General features: G+C 40.0%; 1 protein-coding gene across 1 annotated transcript; it reads right to left on the minus strand.

Moving 5' to 3' along the window:
- Positions 1-1,238: 1,238 nt before the first annotated feature.
- Positions 1,239-3,760, minus strand: LOC112200202 (amino acid transporter AVT1H). The gene is made up of 3 exons (XM_024341226.2): positions 3,348-3,760; positions 2,440-3,047; positions 1,239-1,986 (listed from the first exon to the last, which is right to left on the minus strand). The coding sequence occupies exons 1-3, from the start codon at positions 3,598-3,600 to the stop codon at positions 1,453-1,455; spliced, it is 1,395 nt and encodes a 464-aa protein (XP_024196994.1). The 5' UTR covers positions 3,601-3,760; the 3' UTR covers positions 1,239-1,452.
- Between the last annotated feature and the right edge of the window lie 9,158 nt (positions 3,761-12,918).

Consider the following 12,918-nt stretch of genomic DNA (forward strand, 5'->3'; position numbering starts at 1 on the left):
TGACACCAGCGTGGCCACCTGCTTTTGGGCCTCGGCCTTTTCTTTGCACTCTTGTTCGCGCTCTCTGTTTGCCTTGTGAAGATTCGCCAGTGCCAGCTCATATAGAGAGGTGAGGTCTTGGCCTGGTGGGCGGCTGCTACTTGGGTTTGTCTCACTGCCGGGGTTTACCGGGGTGCTCAAAAGTGCGTGGTTGATGCTTACCGCTGGGTTGTTGGGTTGGGGAATGGCGGACTGGTCTGCCTGCTCTTCAGCGTTTCCCCCGCTAATGTTAGTCATGGTGATTGTGGTGGGATGATCTTTTGCTCAAGGATTCCCACAGACGGCGCCAATGTTAATGCTCAAAGTCCGGCGGTAGCCGATCTTTCGTTTAACGCGGGTCCGGTGGGCGGACCGCTACTCTGAAGACTTGATGGCCTTCGCTAGCTGTCACACGAGAGACTGGGTGTCAGAGGGAGACCGCGCCGGGCGGTCTTCACTTCTCTGATGCCTAAGTCAGTCAAGGCATATAGGCAGCATAACAATAAATGAGTAGTAAAATGCATAATTAATGAGGAGAGAGGAAAGAACCTTTTATAGGTGAGGAGAAGGTTGATCTTCTTCTTGTTTTCGATGTGGGACTAATGTGCTTCGATTCCCAGCGTCTGGAGCTTCTGATGCTATCTTGGCGCGGCGCGTGGTGGCGCATCAGCGGTGATCGGGGGGTGATCCGGGGCTGAGGCGGTAGCCCGCCTGGCTGGGTTTCCGTAGGTCACTCCTTTGGTGGGAGTTGGTATCTCTGGCGGTACAATGAGCGTGGCTCATTATAGCTAATTATGCTTGCAAATGCACATGTAGGTACAAGTAGTAAATCAAATAATACTACAGATATTACAGAATATTACAGATCACAGAATATTACAGAATATCTACATAAATAAGGTAAATATGACTCACGCCAACAAAATGAACTGATGGGACGTTGTATCTGAACTTCAACGTACAAACCTTGTTCATCTTTCAGATGTCATATGCTCTTGTGATTCCTATGTGGTGCAAAAGTTTAAACCTCAACTTGTTTTGGATCACATCTAACTCTTCCTTATTTAAGAGTACTGAATTGTTAGTTGCTGGGAAATAAAAGAAAAGAAAAACCAATTCATAATCAATCTCTCAGTGAGGGTTAGCCTATTAGGAGCTGATGATGCAGATACAATTCACAGCTTAGGATTTATAAGCAACTCATGCAATTTGTCTAAGAAGAAAAAAGCATTGTCTCTGAAAATTTTATTCTTCATACAACCGCATATACGTAAGCTATATATGGAGTTCAACCTCCAGAAATATTACATGAAAAAGGTAAAGAAACCAAAGAAAATAAAAAGAAAAGAGGATAATACATAAACTCAACTCATCCCAGAATGAAAAGGTAAAACTAATTATATGTGTCTGGTACTAAAACTTTGTCTCAGCTAATCAGTGAGCGCTGCTCAGATTCTGCATGAGCAACTTTGATGAGGAAATGGTTCCAAACACTCCAAGAACAAACCCAAATGCAATCAAGGTGAAGTTTAGGACCAGAAGAGGCCTTGATATCTGAGCCCAACAGATCTTGAGGTAGAAGGCACAAGGGAAAATGACACAAATAGCAATGCTTACAAGGGATCCAGTGAGGCTGAGAACATACTGAAAATATGGAACTGACAGAGCTAGTGCGAGAATCACCAGAAGTAGAAAGGAACCAGCAGTACCTCTCACAATCAACTTTGTTCTTGAACTCATGGAATCTGGGAGATTATGCTCCAGCTGGATTGCCATTGGTGCAAATTCCAAAGCATATTTGGTTATTGGTGTGAGCACTGTGGCCCATAGTGCAATCTTTGTAACAATAAGATGGGGAGGCATGCTTAGAGTGATTTGGGGATTTACTTGGGGACCAAACAACTTGGCACCCATGAAGGCTAGAGCGCCGTAAAGCAGAGTGACCAAGCTGAAGCTTATTATAGATACCTGCAGGAAAATTTGAGACACATAAGTGAGAAGTTACAAGGAAAAATCAAGCAAATCTAGAATAACATGTTCTATAATTGGTTATGGCGAAATTATTCTCTTGTTGGATTCCCGAACATGTTACATTGTCGGATTGTTAATTATGAGTATAAATAAAATAAGAGTCACATTCGGCGAGAATATATAAATCGATCTTCGGGATCAACTATCTAGACTCTTATGTTACTATTTGTTAGGGACTATAAATTAGTTAGGTTTTCGTTTTAAGCTAGGGTATCAAATCAAATGTCCGACAACCTTATGGCCAAAGAACATACAACCCTTGATTTCCAAGAGAACAGTATAAGATTGTAGCATATATATTTTTATGAGACCAAAAAGATTATCATATCTTTTTCAAGTTAAAAGATTATAGCACATTAACTAGTTATTAACATTTGAGAGGTAAAGTACCTTGGTGAACTTGGAAGGATCTTTCATGGCCTTGTATAAATTAGGAAAGACAATATGTCCTGCATAGCTGAAGATATAAAGGCCAGATATTGCAGGAATGTTTTGAATCTGAAGGACTGGTATACTATGATTAGCTTTCACCCCTCCAAAAATGCCTGTGCATGCCACTGATGAAAAAATGGCAACTGACATGAGAACACCACCAAAGGAAAGGAATGATATGGAAGAGAGATCTCTCAACCACAGACTTGGCAGAGCAATCAGAACCGCCACCAACGTCAGGAGCTGAGATCTCGATAACTTGGCCCATGGAATCTGAACTTGGGTCCCCGAGAAAACTCTGTTTATGTTGTCATGCAATGAGATGGTGTAGGACACAAGGGCCATGAAGATCTCCAAGTAAATGAAGGTTGCTGCTAGGAGTTTTCCTTTGGTTCCAAATGCATTCTGTCCAATATCTGTGTAGCTTCTTGACTTGGGATGTTTGTCTAGGCATTTCCCGAGTAGATGAGAACAATAAGCACATACAACACCAAGTCCAATCATTAAGAATGCAGAAACCCACCCTCCAGATTCTATGGCATATGGAGTTGATAACTGCCCCAAACCTGTAGCACACACCACAGAAAATCAATCATATTAATAATTGCCATGTAGCTCATGAATGCAATAAGAAAAATTATATATGTATGTATAAGATAAATTATATATATGTATGTGTGACACAGCTGATAGATAATAATCAGACATGTTCATCTTTATCGAAAATGGTTTTGGTCATTTGGACTGAATTGTGCAACAAATACGTACAGTTCGTTATCGTGAGATGAACCTGAAATGATAACCATCTTGAGAACATAAATCCGCATACTTAATTGTGCTGAGTTGTAGAAGACATTGTTACGTACCTATGAGCATCCCAGTCATGTTGATCACAGCATGAGTAACAGAATTATTGGACTCTCCATGTTGCTTATCATCGCTAACATCTGAGTCGACTTTCTTACAGCTCTCGAAACTTTGCTCACATTTGCACACTTTGTTTTCCTCCAGGCAAACACTGCAGCCTAGTTCATTCAGAGCCAAGTTCCTGCCATGCACCGACTCACTAGCAACTTGGTTTTGGTGCGGAAGACACTTTGATTGAAACCACTTGAACATATTGTTCTTACAAGTTGTAGAGCTAGATAGAGCTAAAGATAAAATGAGGAAGACTAGATAGATATTTGGTGAACCTTAATCTTGGATATGAGAAGCTAAAGGGCGTGGATATATTTATAACTGAACAAAAGTGAAGGAATCGGTTTTCTGGGAGATGAATGTACAGATACTGTTTAATATTGCAATTGGAGAAAAAGAGGGGGAGTATATTTATGACGAAATGAAATTTGGACACGTTATACTAGCCACAGCTACCATATAGGCTAGTACAGTGTAATGAATAAATTAAAGTTGTCTCATCTCACCCAGGTAGAGAGATACCCAACCGATCGATGAGAGAGAATTTTATGGTGTCAACCTGGTTCATATCTATGATGGTTGGCAAATGGAACCAAGTTGCTTTCATTCCATATCTAATGCAAACAATTAAGCCCCAATAATATTGGACACGTACATGAGTGTTTTCCCAACCACAAATAACTAACATCGATCACATGGATAGTATGTTTTTCTGTCGATCAAATATAAGTGTTTCACACGATATCTAACCATAATAAAAGAGGGAGACATATCCCATCAAACCAAGCTAATAGAAGTTGAACCATAATTTGCTAAAACATCCGCTACTTGATTACCTAGATGAAATACATTCTTAAGTTGCACCGCAATTTAAATAAAGAAAAAAAGTCACACTAAAGAGTTTAGAGACGATATTTGTATAACATGGGAAAAACTAGCTAAAAAATGTGAATACCTAAAAAAAAATGGTAACATTCAAGAAATCAAACTCTTAATGTAGCCTATTATTATCTCAATTCTCATGTTTTTTTCACAATTTTCAGAGAACCCGAAATAATTGGGTACTTGAAAATTTGAGTTAATGACAATATTAGTATAAAATTGGAGATGACCTAGTATCAATAAACAGTGCAAAAGGTGCTACAGTCGGGGGTTGTCTACAGTACTTGGATGTTTATCATATACTCATTTTACATCTAATTGAACCAAAATTACAATTTAATTAAACAAAATTTACAACATTGACAACAAAGTTATCACATTTGTTTTACACATTTATATATAATTGAACTAAGTTACCATATCAACAACAATTTGTTCATAAACTTGTAAAAATATCGTAAGTGGAGTAATTACCTCTAATAGAACTAAAATTACCCAAAAAATAACTATATTTACCATAATGACAACAAAATTATTGTTATATCTGTAAATGAGTGTATCACATACATGCAAGTACTATAGAATTTCTCATACAGTCGTGGCCTTAACTACATTATAGGACCCCAAATTTTTTTCGGTTTAACCAAATTACTATAAATATGTAAGCTAGCTTTTGCCCATTAAGTTAGGTTGAAGGCTGAAAAAGACGTGCCCAGTAAACTCCAAACTAAATTATTAAGCATGTGATTATGTGAATGGGACAGTAGTGTGATCAATTGACATACTAAAAAAGAAAGTTTAAATAGTAAGTGAATAAGTATCTCTTTTCTTGCAAATCGCATTTTATCTTTCTTTTTGCACAAGTGCTTTTACAATGAATATGCGCACAACGCTGAGGTATCAACCCCCATTGAACATCAACCCTCATAGGGAAAAAAATATATCAACCCCAATTGAAAATTAAAATAATGTGTAAATTGATATTCAGGTTATTTACATCAGTTTATATATGTGATTCTCTGACGTTGTGACCGCAAATGTCAATCATTAAGCGAATAGGGCCATAAACATAACAGAGGTTAGTTTTGATGCCAATGCCACTAGAAATGCCTTGCATGACTGCTACAAAATAGGAAAAGAAAAGGAATTCCGTTCACGAATATTTATGTTACCCTCATTCCACTACATACCTTATATTCTTTTGGTATCTCTTCTAGATCGGATGCCCTAAGCTGGTAATGTTTGTAGGAGATGCATGATACCAAAGCCATGAGTGAGTTGAAATCAAATTGTGACATGACCTAATGATTAATTATACCACAAAACGCTTTCATCTGAGACTGTCACATATGCTTGCTTACTTAGTTGCCAAAGGAATATGATGCTTTAACTGACAAACTCATTAGTACCGACCTTAAATTCGTTTCGTTCCCTATGCAGCTGGGTAAAGTTGATATCTGAAAAATATATCCGAGTTCTTTTCATATCTAGCTCCCAGAGTAATGTTCATTCAATCACCACGTAATCACGGATTTTATAGCCACCCACCATTAAATTTAATTTCAAGTATTGAAATTAAAACACTGAGAAATCATTATTCAAATCTTAGTCCTAAATATTAAATCATTTGTGGTCACTTAATCACTGTGTGTGTTAGAGAATTTAATCCCTCTGCCACGCAAGTACTAGAAATAGAGATAGAAAGAGGAAATAACCAAGTCAAGATGACAACAAGATTTAACGAGGTTCGGCCAATTTCCTTGCCTGCATCCTCGGAGAGTTTCACATTCACTAATGAGAGAATTACACAAGTACAAGATTACACCGCTCAACTTTATGCTCAACCCAAGCCCTTGTATCTAATAGGATTACAACTTGTACACCCTCTCTCAACCTAGAAGATCACTCTACCTCAAGAGCTATTCACACTCTTGAACACAACTCACTTTGCTTCTATACACGAAGACCCTTAGAGTTGCTCTTCTCCTCTCCTTGCTTGCCTCCACACAAGCTTCATCTATTTATACCATTGTTAGAAGTCTCTAGACTCAATTCATCAATGCTCATACATGAATCAACTACCCATCTCCCACATTAACTCTCTAGGAAGACTAAAAATGTCAAAACATGAATTTAACTATGCGCGCATTTCTTCCCAATGCATCAACTTGACCATGCACCAATTTTTCGTACATAAGTTGAAACATTGAATGCACAAACAATTAATACCATGCATTCATGTCATGGAAAATATCTCCACCAATGAGGGATAGGCACCAAACCCAACAATGTGAACACTACTGCTAACTTTTTTTTATAAATGATTAAATGAATATGGACATTTGGGGGATAAAATGGCTGATGTCACTTCTGCATATTTTGTACTGTATGTGATGTTTAATTAAGTGCATCTAAGATTTAAACATATGTTTAATGCCGTATCAATTAAGGCGGCAAACAAAATCAAACAAGTATGAGGAATCATTTGGCTTGCACCAGTGAAATCACTCTCACATAGTCAGATGTCCTCATGCAAGTGATGAGAAGAATCAGAATCGCTGAAATTCCATGGTATTTCACTCTTTCCGCAGGTGCCTGGTGCCCTCATGCAAGATGCTCATTACTAGTAAATTCTAGAGACTGCCACATTTATTATGTTTTTTTTTAAAGGCAAATGGAACTATTTATAAAAACATCGAGATTATAGTCAAAGTATTCCATGGATTAAGGAAAGAATCTATGAGTGCTCGACCTAAAACTTGGGAATTAATCTTACAAGATAACACCTAATCTTACAAGATAACACCTATTAAGGTCTAGATAGCAGTGCACTTCATTAAAAGCTATAAAGTAAAACTAACAGTATTATTTGGACGAGCTACATAAGTCTTGATCATCATCCATTAAGTTAATGGTCACCCTCGTGAACGCACTCAATTGTATGTACTACATCAAATAAATATGTACCTGGGTAATTAAGTTTGCATAATGAAAGCAAACAAATAAGCCATCCAAGCCCTAAATCGCTTTGTAAACTGAAAAACATAGCAGCTTTGGTGAAAATGTGGTGCCACTTGCCACCATCGAAAGTAGACCTCCCAATTGTTGAAAAAGATCCATGGCACTTGTAATCACTCACCCCTGCAGCTACACTAGACCAACAACCATTAACTCAATTTCGTTCACGGGCCGATGAGAGTGTGTTACCGCACCTCGGAGCGTTTATGGCAATTTCGTTCGATATCATTTTAATTTTCTGTTGTTTTTTATTTTTTGGATGAGGATAACAGAAATTTTGGGGTAATCAAAAAGTTAGTTGTAGTGTGTACAAAGTTTTTGGTTGGGTGGTAATAGCCCCATCTTTGTCTATATGATAACAGCACCACCATTCAAGTCTTGAAAGCAGGGCGGCGCCGCCGCCACTAGATGCAAACTCTAGGTTGCATTATGTTTAGGATCTCTATCAATATAAATCAAACACGATTAGAATGTGTGATACCACTATTGTATATATCCTTTTGTTTAAGTAAATTCAGTTTGTGTCTGGCCCAAATTCTAGGATACTTGATCTAGTGGTAATAAAGTTTTAATTAGAGATAATCTCGCAGAATCTTAGAGATATCCATTCAATGTACAATTACCTTTCCCAGTACAATTCAGATTCTATGCATTGTAATCTTCTATATAAAGAGACCCCTATTATCAATGAGAATACACAGCAATTCTCTCTCAAATATCGATTCTCTAAAATACATTATCAGCACGAAGCCCTAACCCTGAAACCTTAAATTCGTAGCCTTCAAATCCCAGAAACCTCCACCACCCACCTTGAAGCTCTCAACTCCAGAAGTTCAGAACTGACTGGAAAAATATCGAACCGGCTTCTGGAAGTAACAAAATTCCCTCTGCTCGGTTCAAGTCTTTCCCCTCCGCCTCCAACGGCCATACTCCACCACCACCAGCCCCTTGATCCCAGATTTCGGGAATCGGAAAAAAAATTCCAGGAACCAGCCTAAAATCATTTGAACCGCCCACCAGAAGCTACTGCACCTTGAATCACCGCCTGCAGCCTCCACCTTGCTGCTTCTCCCTTTGTTCCAATCAGCCCAGCCCAGAAGAACTGGGCCCAGAAGCAGAAGAGAAGCCCTCGACCCACAAGCAGGAGAGAAGCCCTCGGCCCATAAGAAGAAAGAAGCCCAAAAGCCCACTGCCACATCAGCCTTGCCACGTCAGCACTGCCACGTTAGCCCTGCCGCGTCAGCACTGCCACATCAGCAGCCTGTGCCACATCAGACCATACCAGACCTGCCACGTCAGCTCCAGCGACTTTTTCAGGCCAAATTTTCCGGTGACCTATTTCAAGGTATTTTTTACTAAAAGTTCCCATTTTTGAGTTTTTATTCATTTTTCTCTTCTTTTTCTCGGGGACTTGCAAACTCCCTTCTTCTACCCCTCCCTTTCTTCATCAAAGGGAGACCTAATTAAGCCAAACAATGGGGGTTCGCGCTCACTCCAACCTTAGAGCTTGTAGAGTCCTCCAAACTTAGAGTTTGTTGAGAAGAAACGATCGACCACAAACATCATTGTTTTGATCTACTCCAACCCCTTTTAGAATTGAATTTCTTGAAAGCGACTAGGCTCAGAAATTCTATTGTTTTCGTGGTAGCCTTTTTCGCTCCGAAACTAACCATAATCTTTTGTTGTTTTTCAGGATGAGTAACCTGAACAAATTGAGCTTCGCCCCACTAGAGACAACAGGCACAGGATACCACAAGTGGGTCCGTGATGTGCACCAGCATCTTAAGGCAGATGGGATCCTGAGTACGATCCAAGAGCCAAGTCAGAACGTGCTTACTCCTTACTCCTCAACAAGCTGCCACTTTTGAAGCGAATAGAGCTACAAGAGAGGCAAATGAAGCTAGAGCCATTATTCTCATGACAAGGCACATGAATGATGCGCTCCAGAATAAGTACCTCAATGAGGAAGACCCAAGAAAACTATGGGTAGAACTCGAACAGCGTTTTGGCAACATTCATGACTCCCTGCTTCCTGATTTAGAAGTGAGATGGCATAGCCTCCGCTTCTGTGATTTCAAGTCTTTACTTGACTACAATTCGGAAGCACTTCATATCAAGTCTTTGATGGAATTTTGTGGGCAGAAAAGCACTGATACGATGTTGATTGAGAAGACTCTCTCTACCTTCCCCGTCTCTACATTGATGATAGCTAAGAACTATCAGATTGATGTCAATGTCGGACGCATCACAAGATTTCATGAGCTTATAGGAGCCATGAACGTAGCTGAAAAGCACGACAACATACTTATGAAGAACTATAACTCTAGACCCGTGGGAGCAAAGCCAATTTTGGAGTCTAATTATAGTCGCGCCCCTAAGGGAGGGGACCAGGAGCGAAACCTTAAGAAAATGGATAATTCTGGACGTTCTGGTCCATATTCTCATCCCAAAGAGGAAGGAAACAGCCAAAATAGGTGTGCACGGAACCGTAGAGGTCAACGTGTGAAGAGAGAGAGAGGCAGAGCCTCCGGCTATGGTGGTGGCGCCACCAAGGATCATAGCCGTCCCCAACGTGGTCTAGGCGTGCCTCGATCAAGGGAGTCTGACCATGATGATGCTTGTCTTCCGAGTAGAGCATCTGAACATTGGGTTAAAGCATGTAATGCACCCCAAAATTTTGCTAACGCATACAAGACGTATCGGGAAGCAAGGAAAACAAATTACATGGAGCAAGAAGATCAAGATGACATCTCGCTCTAAGGGTTGAAGACTTCAAAGGCCAAGATCCAGAGATTGGCGATTTTGATTAAGTCTTTTTATTTTTCAAGAGATGTAATAGGCAATTGCCATATATTTTTGTAGTAGATGCCAATAGTTTAGTCTTTCTTCAAAGTAAGTGTGATGTCTAGGAAGGTTTTGAGATAAGTGGTACTTAAGTGAGTTTTGCTCCACCAACATCTCTCTACTCACCTAGTCATATTTATTTTGGAGTTACTAAAAGAAGTTAGCCGACTACCATTATTTTGCATTAGCTAGCATTTTGGATTAGATTTTCTTTGGTCAAAGAGACAATGATGTAACTTCGTTGGCTTATGAATAAAATTTCGAGTTCTTTTCATTATGACTCCATTTTAATTTTGAGCATATTACTTTGTGACTACGATGGCTGGGCTATCAGTATTAATTCAAGGACATGAAATAGCCCAAGTTCCTCTTGTCAAATGACACCTTGATTACTGTCAAGAAACTCTCTACTCTCCTAGAGCAAATCGCACCTATGAATAGCCAACGGATTCCATGCAGAAACGCATGTAGAGAACAAAAATGAGTTCTTTTGCAATACCTCTAATGATTGCATCTTAGAGAAGTTTATGTGTCTCTTTAGTGGACTCTATGTCACTATTCAAGCTATTAAATCCAATAAAGTTACGAGAGAAGATCTCTTGGCTTTAGACACATATTGGCTTTGTCACGACAAGATAGGTCATCCTGGTCATGATATGATGATCCGTCTACTAAAGACTTCACATGGACATCCTTTCTTTCGAGCGAAACGAAGCATGAATCAAAAGTTAATTCCTGGACTAAGTGTCACTGCCAACGCTGTCTCCGGAGCTGCCGCCGTCCACCACCAGCTTAGGGCTGGCACAGTCCTTATCCATGATGACATGGATGGCATCCATCATGGTGATGGCGCCCTAGGTGATGCTGCAATCACCAACTTTGCTTCAAATAGCGTTTTAGATGCTCAGCCCCAACCAAAATCCTCATTGGTTGCTTATAAAGCCCGTTCCTTAAGGAAATTAGGACTGAGACCGTCCTCTGCAAATGATATGAAACTACTCATTTTGTTCTTACATAAAATCCATGGGGATTCTGTGGACTAATTCAACCACTTGCGGACGTTTAAATAACTTATGATGTTGGTTAACACGCAAACACGCTAGTCACATGTTATGCCATTATCCACTTGTAAATACTGCTTATGCTACACTCCTCACACATATCATATGACAACGGGGTCACTCCCTGGATCATCATATTCAGTCAATTGGATTTGACATTGCTAATGAGTTTACATCGAAGACTTTCGATGGTTATTGCATTGGGAATGATATTGGACATCATATTCTCATGTCCACACCTAAATGATCTCGCGGAAATGACTACGATGGTAGCCCATATATTGGTAATGAGCACCAATCTCCTTATATTTGCTTGGGTTGATGCAATATCGCATGTAGCTAAGCTAATTCATCTACGACACACCGCCACTAAATCTCCCTCTGCGTTACAGCTAGTGACTGGGTACCATCTCGTACTTACGCAAATTTGAATGTGCCAATTGCGCTGCCACAGCGCACTATGATAGGTCCTTACAGACGAATAGGCAACTCAGTTGGATTTGAGATTCCAACAATCGCCCGCCACTTAATGCCCTTGCAAGGCGATCTCTTTACCGCATGTCTTACGGATTGTCACTTTGATGAGATAGTCTTCTCGTCGTTAGGGGTTGATAAGAACACGAATTTTCAGTAGGAACGACATGAATTGTCGTGGTCTGTCTCTACTATGTCTCATCTCGATCCCCACTAAAGTGACGAGATCACACATATCTGCTGCAAACATGCCTGCCAGGAAGGATGTCCCTACAAGAGGACGTAGCACCACCCTACACGGAGGTAGGCATGGCGCCAACGCCATAGAGAGTGGCACTCTGGCATTACAGGCCATGGCCCTAACTAGGATGATTGAGAAGCTCGTGGGTTCAAAGAATACTTTGGCACAACCCAATCCTTGGATCATCAACACTCAAAATTCGTCTCATGAGTATCTTCCGAATCATGGTTATCGTTGGGGGATGCCTCAACGTCAGAACCTATTCCTGAGAATATAGAGCTCTATGAAAATTACACTAGTGTACATGAGACGTGGGATAGAAACTCCATCTAGGGATGGCAAAAATCCTCAGCGGGGCGGAGCTCCATTGGATACCCGCCCCTAATTGGGGGAGAATTCGAGGACAAATGGGGAATGGGGATGGGGATCCCCAATCCCCGCTATCTAAGATTGGCGATGGGGCGGGGATGATATTGTGATCCCCATCCCCAAACCCTCTCCAATATATTATATTTTAATTTATTTTTTATAATATAAATAATAAATATATACATTTACTACTTTACTTTAATGGTGTTTTGACTTTTGTACTCACTAAATTATGATTTATGAATTTAATCATGTTTTAAATTTATTTATTGTAGATTTTGATTTTAAAAAAGGCAATAAGAGAAAAAAATATTTTATTTATTAAATTTTTATTGGGGATTTGGGGCGGGTTTGGAGGCTTAGTCCCCAGTGGGAATGGGGACGGGGAATCCCCAATATATTTTTATTGGGGATTGGGGCGGGGATGGGGGTAGAAAATGAACCCGAAGATGGGGATGGTATTGTGATCCCCATCCCCAACCCGCCCCATTGTCATCCCTAACTCCATCATAATTGATGATGTAGTCGCGCATTTCGTTGCGCATGAGTTTGTTGAGTCCAATGATATGAACAACGCTCCGTTGATGAATAAATGCCAACGTAGAGAAAATTGGCCTAAATGGAAAGATG

This window comes from Rosa chinensis, chromosome 4 (assembly GCF_002994745.2).
Source record: "Rosa chinensis cultivar Old Blush chromosome 4, RchiOBHm-V2, whole genome shotgun sequence".
NCBI lineage: Eukaryota > Viridiplantae > Streptophyta > Magnoliopsida > Rosales > Rosaceae > Rosa > Rosa chinensis.